The sequence below is a fragment of the Ceratotherium simum genome, chromosome 4 (genome assembly GCF_057802395.1).
Source record: "Ceratotherium simum simum isolate JZ-2026a chromosome 4, ASM5780239v1, whole genome shotgun sequence".
NCBI classification, from domain to species: Eukaryota; Metazoa; Chordata; class Mammalia; order Perissodactyla; family Rhinocerotidae; genus Ceratotherium; species Ceratotherium simum.
Window position 1 is genome coordinate 60,509,245 of NC_141903.1, and position 14,247 is coordinate 60,523,491.

At 39.7% G+C, this 14,247-nt stretch overlaps 2 protein-coding genes across 4 annotated transcripts in view; one reads left to right on the forward strand and one right to left on the reverse strand.

The window, feature by feature from the left end:
- WDR36 (WD repeat domain 36) overlaps nt 1-6,489 on the reverse strand; it is a 41,268-nt gene extending 34,779 nt beyond the window's left edge. Inside the window, exons 1-3 of one of the 3 annotated variants that reach the window (XM_087429932.1) lie at nt 6,240-6,489; nt 3,583-3,610; nt 1,196-1,296 (exon numbers count right to left, since the gene is read on the reverse strand). In XM_087429932.1, coding sequence (XP_087286058.1) covers nt 1,196-1,296; nt 3,583-3,610; nt 6,240-6,401 — 291 coding nt within the window. In that variant the 5' untranslated portion in view covers nt 6,402-6,489. Of the gene's footprint in view, nt 1-1,195; nt 1,297-2,998; nt 3,117-3,582; nt 3,611-6,239 lie in introns of those variants that run through there. The other 2 variants (XM_004420321.3, XM_087429933.1) reach the window with 2 other exon arrangements.
- The window catches only part of TMEM232 (transmembrane protein 232), a 694,734-nt gene that overhangs the window by 205,640 nt on the left and 474,847 nt on the right, over nt 1-14,247 (forward strand). The window lies entirely within an intron of this gene.

Sequence of the window (14,247 nt, forward strand, 5' to 3'; positions counted from 1 at the left end):
ACAGAAACGAGACCTCTGAGGCTCAACCTCCCAACAGAGCTTAAGGTGGGGTCTTGCATACAGAGTCCCTCACCCAATCCAACCAGCACAACACCATGAATCCTAGAAAAGTGGAATGTTCTAGAAAGCGAACCTCTACAGATTCCATCACCAGCTGGCTTCCAGATGAGATGGGGGAGGGAGATATATGGTATTTCGTCCCTATACCTTTCTGTTTTGTCACAGAGACTCTCATCCTCAGAGTAGCTGCATCCCTCACTAACTACAGCCCCTTCTCCACGGTTTCAGTTCTCACCAGGATCCAGTAACACTAGTCTTCTCCTTGTCCCTTTAGCCTCAGGGGTAGTAACAGCTTCCCATAGCTGTTAGTCTCTGATGCCTTCCCACCCCATTCTATCTCCTCCAGAAAAAACTACAAACTGCACAATACTTTGCAAAAAAAACAGACATTTTTCCTGACTCTCTGAAAATCCAAACAGGTAAGTTGCCTTCCTCTGCCACAGGTAGTGATGACGGAGGACTTTGGGAAAAAACATCAGTCCAAGTCAAACCAGACTAGTGATTCCCTCACTTAGCTATCCAGGCATCCCCATTGCCACTTTCCTTTCATTCTGAACCACTAGAGCCGGGTCATTTCTCAAGCTAGTTGTCCCAGGACAAACTGAGAAACCAACTGGTAGATTAAGACAAGAAAAGATCCTTCCTTAGCAGTGGAGAAAACAGAGAACCTAGCTTTCTCTACATAGGAAACATGTACTTGGTTCTTAGAAAAGGAGTTACGGACTAAGTTGTTTATAATGAAAAACCCAATCCACATACAGCAGTGTGCAAATATGAATCTCCCAGGAAAGCAGTTTCAAAATACACATAACTAAATCCCACCCCAACCAAATACACAAGGAGAAAGCTCGAGAGATGGGATCCGACTGGAAATGAAAAATTTTAAGCTGCTGCCCAAATAGTTCTGACATTCATCCTGGCAAAGAAAACTAAACTAAAGCACTAGTTTTAACTAATTTTGAGAATTTGATAAAATCAATTTTCTTTTCCTCCAGAAAACTGAATATGTATTTTAAAAAAAGTACATGTCCAGAATGTCCCAGATGAAGAATAACAACATTAAAGTTCCCTCCACTCTCATGGCAATCACTCACTCACTGCAAAAGACAATTTAAAATAGTTTCGTGATACAAACCTCTTTATTTCGGGCAAATGCAGAGAAAACATTTCCATAAGCAGCAAAGACTAGCTTCCCATCAGCTGCCATACAGCAGATATCCTGTGGAAGAGAGTTACCTAGGAAAAAAGAAATATAAAAGAAATTAAAAATTTTAAGGTTTTGGAACAGATAGAAACCTTAAGTATACGTATAACTTTTTTCATGGCTATAATTTAAAAATGTGTGTGTGTGTGCGTATATGTATTACATGAAAGCTGAGAATCAGAGTAGAAAATTTTTTAAGTGCTATTTTAGACATCTAATAATAACTATCAGACTGAGAATATGAAATCTTCTTGACCTTTCCTAAAAGAATAAATATCTAGCATTTGCAGACATAAAAATGTTGTTGTTGGTGCCGTGGAATCAATTCTGACTCCTAGCAACCCTGTGTACAGCAGAGAACCCTGCCCGGTCTTTTTGCACCATCCTCTCACCTTCCAGTGCTGTATCAGACAATGTTCTGCTGCTATTCACAGGGTTCTCATAGCTGATTTTTTTGGAAGTGGTTGGCCAGGGCCTTCTTCCTAGTCTATCTAGTCTGGAAGCTCCGCTGAAACCTGTTCACCATAGGTGACCCTGCTGGTATTTGATTTACCAGTAGCATAGCTTTCAGCATCACAGCAATACACAGCTGCCACAGTATGACAACTGACTGACAGGTGGTATGGTTCCCTGACAGGGAAACCAACCCCGGCCATGGCAGTGAGAGTGGGAAATCTCAACCAAACTAGACCACCAGGGTTGGCTACATAAAAACATAATCCTAAAAAGCTTTCCAAGGTTATTTGGAAAAAATCCTCACTTAATACACAAAACTCCAGCAGACCGTCATCCAGTCTTCATGTGAATGTCTTCAAGTTCCCCAATAACTCCAGGAAAATTTTAAAAGTAAATCAAATCCTAGAACCCAAACTCTACCCTTTGGAGGAACCTCAAAAAAACTCCATGATATTCCACATGCTGCCCCTTAAAATTAACAATATGGTTTCCACCCAGTCTTCTCCAAGGTAACTCTAGCCATTTCTCATATGATATTTCTTGATTCCTCTCTCACTATCATGGTCACCCTGGCCTTTTCTTTGTATTTCCTGTTTTGGGGGCAGGAGGGTTAGAAGATAAAAGATTGTTTTAAGTATTTTTCATGCTGCATATTTCATTTTGGGATTTCATTTCCAAAATACTATTTTTATAAGTTTATTATTCACTTTTGTATTCAACTTAGGTTATAGTGTCCTTCTTCTGCCTTCCGTAATCTTTTAAAAAAATGTAAGTTTATCAAACATACACACTGGATTTCTTATAGTTCTCCTCTGCTTTTCTTAAAGATGATATTTGATAGTGAAACTAGAATCTTTCAGCCCTGGCAAGCCCCTTATTCTATTACACAGTTTTCAAATAAATAAATATTCCTTCCACTGGAAAAAAATATCAAAACATGGGAAAAGGAAAAACTCTTCCTTACAGTAGAATATTGGAACCAGAAAATCACTATTTGGTAATCATCATACTAATAACTGATTCAGGCAAGAATCATCACTAAATGATAAAAGCAGTAGGTGAAACTCTGAAGAGAGACAGCATATTTACATAGTCTCAGTGTATCTCACCACAAGATCCTTACTAATTACAAATGGTAAAACTTTAAAATGGAGCCTCCTGACAGATGTCACTGGTTTTTTTGTGTGTGTGTGAGGAAGATCAGCCCTGAGCTAACATCCATGCCAATCCTCCTCTTTTTGCTGAGGAGACTGGCCCTGGGCTAACATCTGTGCCCACCTTCCTCCTCTTTGCTGTGCGAGACGCCGCCACAGCATGGCTTGACAAGCGGTGCCTCGGTGCGCGCCTGGGATCCGAACCTGGGGCGCCAGCAGTGGAGCATGCGCACTTAACTGCCACACCACAGGGCCGGCCCCGACAGATGTCACCTTAACCAAATAATCAAAGTTATCAATTCCAGGAACAGGACTAACCAACAGCATACGCTTCCTGATATGATTCACTGAGAATTCAGCACCACTTCTTTGTTATTTCTACCGTAGTGCATAACCTGAACCTAACCATGAGGAAATATCAGAAAAAGTCAAACTGAATGACATCTAAAAAAGAAATAGCCTATACTCTTCAAAAATGTCAATGTTGTAAAATACAAAGAAAGTCTGACGAACTATTTGGATTAAAGACTAAAGCGATATGACAACTGAATGCAACACGTGATCCTGTCCTGGACTTTATTTTTTTTCCTATGTAAGTTTATCAGAAAAACACACTGAATTCCTTGTATGTTCTATAAATCTTAAATTTATGCCAAAATTTAAAAAGTTACTAAACATGCATAAATTCAAGATAAAGTCTATACTTACTTACTGCAACCAGACTAAGTTTCTGAACCTGTTTAAAAAAAGAAAAAAATGATTAAATAAATTTTCATTAACAAAAACAATTATAATAACCTAACACTTGAAAATTAAGTCATACATAAATTTGCTATGCTATGGTTCCTAAAAAAGACACTTACTGACCCTAATTTTCATTTTTAGGAAAGCTTATATTTTCAACTATTTCATCAGGAGAGGTGATGGAAGGGACAAGCAAATGTTCTCTGTAATGAGCCATACAGTAAATATTCTAGGGCTTTGTGGGTTATGTGGTCTTTGTTACAACTACTCAACTGCAAATGTACCATGAAAGCAGCCACATATAATACACAAGCAAACATGTGTGGCTGTTATTCCAATAAACTCCATTTATGGATAGAGAAATTTGACTTTTATATACCTTTCATGTGCCATGAAATATTATTCTTTTGATTTTTTTCCCAACCTTTAAAAATGTCAAAGCTGCCCATCTCAGAAGCAAAGCTCAGATAACCAGGAATTCAAACCCCAGAGATGCAAGAATGCTAAGACTGAAAGGGCCCTTGGAGATCAATTAAATATCCTATATTTCTTAAATGGGAGTAGCTATATCTCCATCCCATGCCAAAATTTTAATATATTGTATCCCACTGCTGTGCAAATTTTACTCGGAGATAATGATGTTATATTAGAATAAAGACAAACAGACATGAAAAATAAATAAAAATGTTAAAACCATTCATAAGCTGTGCTTCACACAAAAACAAACAGTGGACAGGACTGGCTTGCAGGTCATACTTTCCTGACTCCAATCTATAGTTACTGATCCAGCTGTGTGACCTTGAGAAAGTTACTGAACCTCCCTGTGCTTCAAATTCATCATCTGTAAAATAAAGATTAAAATAGGTACCTACTTTATGGGATTATTATGAGGAGTCAATGAGTAAAATTTGTGCAAAACAGTTAGAATGGAGCCAGTCATATAGTAAATGCTCAATAAATGTTAGCTTTTATCACTACCACCATCACCTATCCACAACTTGTCTAGTGTCCCTTACAGAAAAAGCTAATCTGTAGGAAGTCTGACTGGGCACAGGAATATAGTCGTAGCCACGGGATAGAGCACTTGCAGATCAAACTAGAGGCTTAAGCTTAGTGCTTTTTTTTTTTACTCCCAGGTGATTTTCAGTTTCAAAAGTCACAGCCCACTACATTGGTTTGCTAAGCAGTGCACAGAGCCCTCAGGTAATAAGCATTTACGTGCTACGATGTTATGATAAGAGTAAATTTAAAAATGCATCACCAGTGTTAGAACTACAGGTTCATGTTTATTATGACTATGAAAATCATCTTTATTATGACTAAACTTCAAAGCACAGATAAGTAAATTGTTAAATTTTTATAGAATTTACCAACTATTCTCTCCTAATTATAGGGTTTCTTTGGAAGTAGAGCACAGGCAAAATGTGTGTGTGTGTGTGTGTGTGTGTAACACACAGTGTCAAGAAAGACACTGTGCCAAAAATAAGATTTCAACAGCTCTTTAAGTAAGAAAATTAAAAAAGTAAAGTTACATTTCCAGGAGGAAACTCTTACCAGCAAAACCAAAAGTTAGGGAGCAAGGAAGAAGTGTGCAGAATAGTAACAATAAATAACCCCAGGTGATGAATCATGTCATTCTAACCCACTCTTTCTCCATTACCAACCCAATCGCTCTCCACCCGGGGCACCACACCTAACTTTCCTCTTCCACTAACTCCACTGGCTCCCCACAGCCAGCTCTTCCTGCTATAACTCATTTGATTTTCACAATCTTTCAAGGAATACAATTTTTTTAAAGAACGGTTTCCGGAAAAGGAGCTTAATTAACAGTGGCTATTATCATCTCCTCATCAAGAAAAGGTCCTGCTTTCACAGAGCGTATGTTCATTTGGAGAAGACAAAAGAAACAAGTAAACAGCAACAAAAGACAATTTCAATGACCAATGAGATACTAAAGGGGAAAAACCGTTACTAACAAGCATGAAGGCCTTGGGCAAGCGACTTAATCTGAGTTTTAGTTTCCTAGTTTACATCAGGGTGCTACGGGATACATACCCTGCAAAGAAACTGCTGCAAGGCTTAGAGTAGGTGGCACCGCGCCAGACCCTCAGCGTGCGTAAAAAACAGAGGCTCAGGGGAAGTTTAGGGAAATTAGTCTGCTATCAAATGTGGACAGCCCCTAAACCATAATTACTCTCACTCTCTCTAGTTCTCCCAATGCACTTTAGTCTGAATTTCTAACCCAGCTTGTGTCATCCACTGCACAATAAAATGGCTTGCATGTCTTTCTCAGTAAAAAGGCGGGAGCTAGGGACTGGCCTTAATCACATTTACCTCTTTAAGGGAACCTCAATAAATATCTACTGAACAAATACATTGCCATAGAACTGGAACGTTCTCTAGTACTTTCCCCCGCCCAGACTGCCTCCGAAACTCGCCCCAAGTGGACTGCAAGGGCTAACTCGGCACGTGGCTGTGACGCAGTGGCGAAACTGGACAGGATGCGGTTAAGGAAGAAAAGGGCAAAAAGAGAAGTCCTCGCTAGGTGCGGGAGGAGAGCGGGACGGCCCGGGGCAGAGCCGGCCGGGGCAAGCGCGGGTTCCCGGGAAGCGGTCACTCACATCATAGGTGTGGAAGCTCTTGCCCACGCAGGTCGCCACGTAGAAGCGGCGTTTCAGCGCACTGAACCGCACCACGTGCGGGACGTCGTTGCTGAAGAGCCCCAGGGCCCGGAACCCCGCGAACAGCGCGCTGGCCGTGCGGGCCCCCGCGCCCCTCTCCATCGCCGCCGCGGTCCGCGTGCCTCTGGGCTCCAGTCCTGACGGAAACCCAAGCAGCCGGGCCTCGGCGCGTCTCGTGGCTCGATCCTTGGCCGGCGCTGCAGGCGCACAAGCGCTTCCGGTGCCCGCAGCCAATCGCGGCGGCGGACACTGTCCTCGGTGCGACTGAAAAAGAGCTCCCTCCGGAGCTCGCAGGGGACGCGCGACTTCGGTTCTGCGGCCCGCACTCTCCAGCACCGTAACGATGCTTCCCAGCTCTGGTGGGGCTGGAAGAAACTCGAGTCACTGTTCAGCGAGACTTTGCGGGAGGGGAACGACAAGGGAAGGGTAGGAGGGAGACCAGAGTCTTAACCTAGATGGAATCAGGTTAAACATGTGGTTATGAAAACGTATAAAACCATGAGACTACCGAGAAAATTTGAACACTGGCTGGATTGATGATATTAAGAAATTATTAAGTTGGTGTATGTGATAGTATTGTGATTATGTTTTTAAAGATCCTTCTCTTTTGGAGATACACATTGACATTTGCAGATGAAATGATATATCTGGGGATTTGCTTTTAAAATAATTAGGGATGAGGGTCAGGGTTTAGAAGAAATAAAATTAATAATTTTTGAATCTGGGAATGATTATGTGAGAATTTATAATACTGTCCTAATGCTCCCATATAAAATTGAAATTTTCCATATGAAAAATATTTTTATTTGCTTTTTTACAGTTTGTCTACAGTAACAAAAGATTGGAATATCAATAGATTATCAATGTTTTACCTCAGTTATGGAAATACATATGATTTTAATTACTAGATGTACAGTTTTGTTTTGTTTTGTTTCTGTTGAAGAAGATCAGCCCTGAGATAACATCTGCCAATCCTCCTCTTTTTGCTGAGGAAGACTGGCCCTGGGCTAACATCTGTGCCATCTTCCTTCACCTTATATGGGGGTGCGTATAATGCAGGTGTTACTTCTATAATCAGAAACAGACTTCTGCGTATATTGGCAGTTTGGGGAGAAAATTGAAAAAGTTTCTCCACCAGGACTTTACAGTTCACAAAGCCTTTGACACCCATTTTCTTAATCTAATCCTCAGATTAAAGCTGTGAGATGTTTAGGGCAAAAATTATATTACTGTTTTACAAATGAGGAAACTGGTTCATTGGGGGTAAGTGATTTGTACAAAGTTCTAAGATTATTTAGTGCCAAATTCCAGACTAGCACAAGGTTTAGAGGAGGAGGAGAAGGGTAGATCAGTGAAGGACAGCTGGAGGTGGGAGAAATACGTATTCAGCAATCGTATTTTCAAGACCAAACATTGGGCCACATGATGGGAGTGGATTCGCATTAAATAAGAAACCCGAGTTTCCCAAAGATTACCCAACTTGTCCAGGGTCACTTAATTAATGGTAGTGTAGCAATTTGAATTTAGGCCTGACAATCAGATTTATATTCTTTGACCTACATCGGGACAGTGAGACAAAAGTTTAAAAATTAAAACTGTCATGGAAAATCTAATAGTATGGTAGCAGTAGATATGCATGTTAGCTATTGTGCTGTGATCTTTTAAAAGGAGGATGTTATGGGCTGATTGTGAGTTTTCCAGTCTTAAGTGTTGGCCAGAGTTCGTTTCCCCCCACCAGTTGCCTCCCTGAGTTACTTGCTATTCAGCTGCCAGCAAAGTGTGTGAATGTGTGTGTGGTGGGAGAAAAGGAACTAGCTATTACTCTTTTTACTTAGAGATGCCCCCAAGGACACTAGCACCGAGTTAGAATAAAAGAAGAGGTGGATGTAGTAGATCATTGACCAGTGATCATTTTCAATTTGCTTCAATGCATTGGGGCTTCACAATATTAAGGTAAATAAAATATATAGCTATGTCATGTTGTCATTTCTGACTTTTTAAAAAAGATTAAATATGACTTTCTGAGTAGTTTATGTAATAAATATCATTTTTCTTTTATTACTGACTTCATGTGTTGTGATCACCAGCCTCCAAGATGACCCTCAATGGTTCTTACCTTCTGGTATTCATGCCTCTCACACTGAACCAGGGTTGACCTGTGTAACCAGGCTAGGTCATAAAAGACACTTAAGCTTTTTACTTGCTCCCTCCTGGGTCATTTGTTCTGCAGGAAGTCAGCTGCCATGTTGGGAGGATACTCAAGGAGTCCTCTGGAGTGTTTCACATGACAGGGAACCTTCTGCCAACCACCAGCATTACCTTGCTAGACATGTGAATAAACCACATTGAAGGCAGATCCTCCAGCCCCAGTCAAGCCTTCAGATGACTGCAGCCTTGCTGACATCTTGACTGCAACCTCCGGAAAGACTCTGAGCCAGAACTACTCTATGAAGCCACTCCTGAATTCCTAAGTCTCAACTGTGTAACATAATAAATGTTTATTGCTGTTTTAGGCGACTAAGTTTTGGGATAATTTGTTACACATTAATACACAGCCAATATATTTATGCTTCTCTTGCTAATCAAATTTAGAAAGGCTTATACTTCATTTCATTGCATTGACAGAAGCATGTCAGAAATCCAAGGAAGTTTCAAGATCTTTCTTGCCCACCCTCTTATTTCGTAGGCGAGTGAACTACTGTGGCCCACAACTGTGAAATTAGATGGTGGAAGAGCGGGTACTACATACCAGTTCTCCTTATTCTCAATCCAAAACTCTTTTCACCTTGGGGAGCTGTTCGTTCTGGCTGCCCCATTTTTCCTCTGGTGGTGGAAGGTGTATGAAGAACATGTCTGTCACTGGTTCAGTAGTACCAGTAAAAGACACATTGCACTGAAGTATTGTTAACCAGGGTAGAAATAAGAGATTTTCTGAATCTCAGATCTATCTTTTCCATAGATAAGCTTGTACATTTCACTAAAATGTTGTAATGGCAATTTCTGCTCTGGAGTTTGGAGACTATGGGAAATGCCTCTGTTAGCCAGCCTTCTTGAGAAATGTCCTTTAAGTGTTGCAGCATAGAGAAACCTCTTTAGCAGGAAACGATTTATTTCAACTCTTTTCATGTAAATCCTCTTTTTTACATATCAGACATGACTTTCTCCTTTCAAAGTATAGGCATGCGCCCCATAACGTTTCAGTCGACAAGGGACTGGGTATACGACTACAACGATGATCCCATGAGGTTATAAAGGAGCTTAAAAATTCTCATCGCCTAGTGATGGTTTAGCCATTTTTAATGTTGTAGTGCAATGCTTTAATCATGTGTTTGTGGTGATGCTGGTGTAAACAAACCTACTGCACTGCCAGTCATATAAAAGTATAGCACATACACTTATGTACAGTGCATAATATTTGATAATGATAATAAACACCTATGTTACTGGTTTATGTATTTACTATACTATACTTTTTATCATTATTTTAGAGTGTACTCTTTTTATTTATTAAAAAAAGTTAACTGTAAAGCAGTATGCTGTGTTATTCTGGCAGCAGCCTCATACCTCTCATGCTTACTCAGTCTCTTGATTGGGTCCTTTTCTCTTGTGCTTGATTTAATCTCATGTTGTTTTGTTCATCATGGTCCCTAAGTGTACAAAATCCACTGTTAATGTTGCCAGTAAGAGGCCATGTCGAGTGATTAACCTGGAAATGAAATTGAAAGTGATGAAGGACTATGAAGGTGGAAAATCAGTGATGGTTATTGCTCCCCAGTCAGGCGTGTCACATTCTGCCACATCTACGATCCTGAAGAACAAGAACAAAGTGATGGAAGCTGTCAAAGGATCTGCTTCATTGAAGGCAATGAAACTAACAAAAATTCAAGAAGTGCCTATATCAGACCTGGAGAAACTTCTAATGACCTGGATTGAAGACCAGACACAGAAGGGTATTCCTCTTACCACCACGACAATCATAGCCAAAGCAAAGCGTTTGTTTGCGATGTTGAAAGAAAAGACTGGAACCCAGTACAATGTTGAATTTACTGCTAGCTCTGGTGGTTTAAATGATTCAAGAATCCTTATTCATTACATAATGTGAAAGTGAGTGGTGAGTCTGCAAGTGCTGATGTGAAGGCAGCTGAAGAATTTTTGGAAACTCTAGATAAACTGATGGTGGAGGAAAACTTCTTGCTGGAGCAAATATTCAATATGAATGAAATCTCTCTATTCTGGAAACGGATGCCTAAAAGGACTTCATCCATAAGGAAGACAAGTCAATGCCTGATTTCAAGGCTTTTAAGGACCAGACCTTCCTGACACTAAAGGACTAAGGGTAGCAAAAAAAAAAAAAAAAAAAAAAAGAAAGAATGAATGAATGAAAGAAATTAACCTGTGAATTACCATAAAAGTTTTTACCTTGCATTAGGTCTTCATAATAGAATTATCTAGAGGGCTGGCGTCGGCACAAGCACATGTTCAAAATGTGTCCACTACAATTAGAGCACATTTTAGGTATACAATAAACACAAAATGAGGACATTGTGGTTAGAGGCGTCCACCAACCTGCAGAATTGTTAGGAAGGCATGGGCATAATTCCCATGCTTATCTCATTGGTACAGAATCAGCATCCACTGTTGCAAAAATGCTCTCCCCGGAAGCAATATCTTGACCATCAAAGACCTTGCCAAAACTGGAAATTTGGAAGGAATAATGGGTTCTTGTAGTTCTCTTCCTTACCTCTTTTTGATTTGTCCTGCTATAAACCTCAAAAGACGTATAAAACTATATTTATGGGCCAGTTTAGAATTCTAAATAACTGTGTACCTGACTGGATGTCTGACTAAATTATCGTCACTGGTGGTGGTCAGTATGCAAAATCGCTGAGGTCCTACGACCCAATATTCTGATTCATAAAGGGAGGGGTGAGCTGCAGGAATCTGCATGTAAACAAGTTTCCCAGGTAATTATTATGCCGGTAGTCCACAGGCTACTTTGAGACCCACTGATCCTTGAGGAAATGGCTGGTGCAGTGATGCTGTTGGATGCTGGAAACTGATAAGATCATGGAATGTGTGCTGCCAGTACACATTGTCAGGGCTTCAAGTTCTCCAGCACCAGTTGAGAAAGGGATCCATTGAAATAATGCAGTCTTGAATTATGGAAAACCTCAGTTGTATATGGTCATGAAGCTCCTTACATTCACTCTGAAGTCTCCAGGCAAAGTCCATGGAAATAAATAACTGAATCTCATTTAAGAATTATTAGCCACCCTTTAAAATAAGAACAGTGAGGCTTCTATTCTTCTGGAGGTTAAGGTTTATTTTCTAGAGACGTGAACCCTAAGTAATCCAGATTTGGACAGCAGGTACAGAAGGGTGCTGTAGGAGATGAAGTGAACATCACATCCTGACTGGTGGGTCCCCCAGTTCCTTCCTCATCGTGCTCCCAGAAAGCCAACCTCAGGTCAATATATACCTCCACATAGAAGACTGCAGGAAAGGTGAACAGTCCCAGAGAGAGGACCTACAGTACAGATGCTGCCATTTGTAGGTGCTGAAATGTTGTCACCTGAATGACCTTCATTTTATGCAAGAAATATTTGTTCAACATCTAATGAATGCCAGAAACTTCTGGATGCTTCTGATATTTCCATAATCAAAGCAGATATACAGGACTTGCTTCAGACATACATGTAATCAAAACAGATGTACAAAAACTTACCCTCATGGAATTTGTGTTCTATAAAAGAGAGACAGACAGGGGCCAGCCCCATGGCACAGCAGTTAAGTGCACGCGCTCCGCTGCTGGTGGCCCGGGTTCAGATCCTGGGTGCGCACCAATGCACTGCTTGTCAGGCCATGCTGAGGCAGCGTCCCATATAAAGTGGAGGAAGATGGGCACAGATGTTAGCCCAGGGCCGGTCTTCCTCAGCAAAAAGAGGAGGATTGGTATAGATGTTAGCTCAGGGCTGATCTTCCTTGCAAAAAAAAAAGAGAGAGACAGACAATAAAAAATAAATGAACAATAAATTTAAAAGATGTTGATAAGTGTTCTGAAAAAAAGCATAGAGAGGGATAGAAAATGTCAGAGTTGCAATTTTAAATAGAATTGTCAGAGGAAATGCTGAGAAGGTGACCTTTAAGTAACAGAATTAGGATCACAAAATATATTTTTTGTATCTTACATATATTGTATCATGAGTATATTCTCATATAACTAAATATTGACAATATTATTTAATACTTATATATGTACATTTCATATAATGTTAATAAAACAAATGTCCATGTAACCACCATTCACAAAAAGACATTAGACATTGAGAGTAACTTGCAAGTTTTCCAAGTGATCTTCAATATTACATACCTATTTCTCTCTATTCAGAAATAATCACTACTGACTTTTGTGATAATCATTCTTTTGCTTTTTTATATTAAAAAATAACCATAATTTTAAATAATTATGATTAAATAAATATACTATATTTAATCAGGTCTTGTATGACATTTAGCTTGTTTCTAATTTTTTACTATTTCAACTTGGATCCTTGGATTACAATTTTAGTTAAGCTGTTGTTTCTCTGGGTAACTGTTACTCTCCAATTTTCCTATTAATCATATGCTTGCCAACAACACATCAAGAAATTAGCGAGAGAGCAATAAATGAATGAATATATGAGTGAGTGAATGAGCAAATAAATGAGTAAAAAGGTTATATTCTCAAAACAAGTCATCTTTTTATCTAAAGAAAATGTTGGTTGTGAATTTACATGATGTCGCATCCTTAAGAAACAAAACAAAACAAAAGTAACCCTGTGTCAAGTGCTCAAACTACATGAAAAGTCTGATGAAATGAAAGGAAAACATGTAATAACTAGTCCCCTCCCCACCATCACAGGGGCTGCAAATCAAAGATTCTGAAAGATTCCATTTTACAGGGGAAATATGCTACATTGAAAATACTAGAGAGGTCAGCTCTATTCCGAAAAAGAGCTTGGATGGAGAGGCTGATCTAAAAAAATAGAGTACTATAGAACAGGTTATCTTTCAAGATAAAACTTGTATCAGAATATTTCAAAAATAAGAAACTGATTTTCCTAAGAAAACTCTCTTGTTTTACCCCTACCCATCCTCCTTGCTCTCTAATCCCTTTATTTCTGTACTAGAAATGTTTGGGTCGGAAGTACAGAGAAACAAGGAAACTGAAAAACAAAATCTGGGGGGAGAGTGAAAGGAATCTAGGGTTGCTCACAGAACTAAAGGAAAAGTGAGAGAACCATGCTTCAGAAAGTATAGGAACCAGACCAGCTCCTACTAATAATCTCTTTTACTCTCCTTGTTTCTGCCACCTTGAGGCTGCTTTTTTGGGACCAGGGAAGGGAAAGGATGTGAAGGCATTTGTTATTTTGAATACTCAAAGTGGCATACGCACCCTACCCTTTGACTTTGTAAGTAGTTTCTGTAAAATGCCTTAGTTTTCAGTCCAAAGATATACATATATATTTTTTTTCCCTGAGGAAGATTCGCCCTGAGCTAACATCTGTGCCAATCTTCCTCTATTTTTTTTTTGTATGTGGGTTGCCACTACAGCATGGCTGCCAACACATGGTGTTAGGTTCGCGTCCAGGAACTGAACCCAGGCCACTGAAGCAGAATGCACTGAACTTAACCACTGGGCCATGGGGCCGGCCCCCCCCAAAGATGTTGCAGGAGAATTTCTCTGCAAAAGATAAAGAAATGAGATACATTATTCTTCTAGTTTCCCTCTTCTTTGGAAGATAGGAGTAGGAAAGAATGAAACATGAGAAAATAAATATACGAGAAGATATCAACAGACCAAACATGATTTTATGACAGTTGTTGTGAATGTGTTAAATTCTGCAGTTGAAAGATAATAATAATAAACTTAATTTGGGTCAAAGGCCAAACCCCAGTTACATACAAA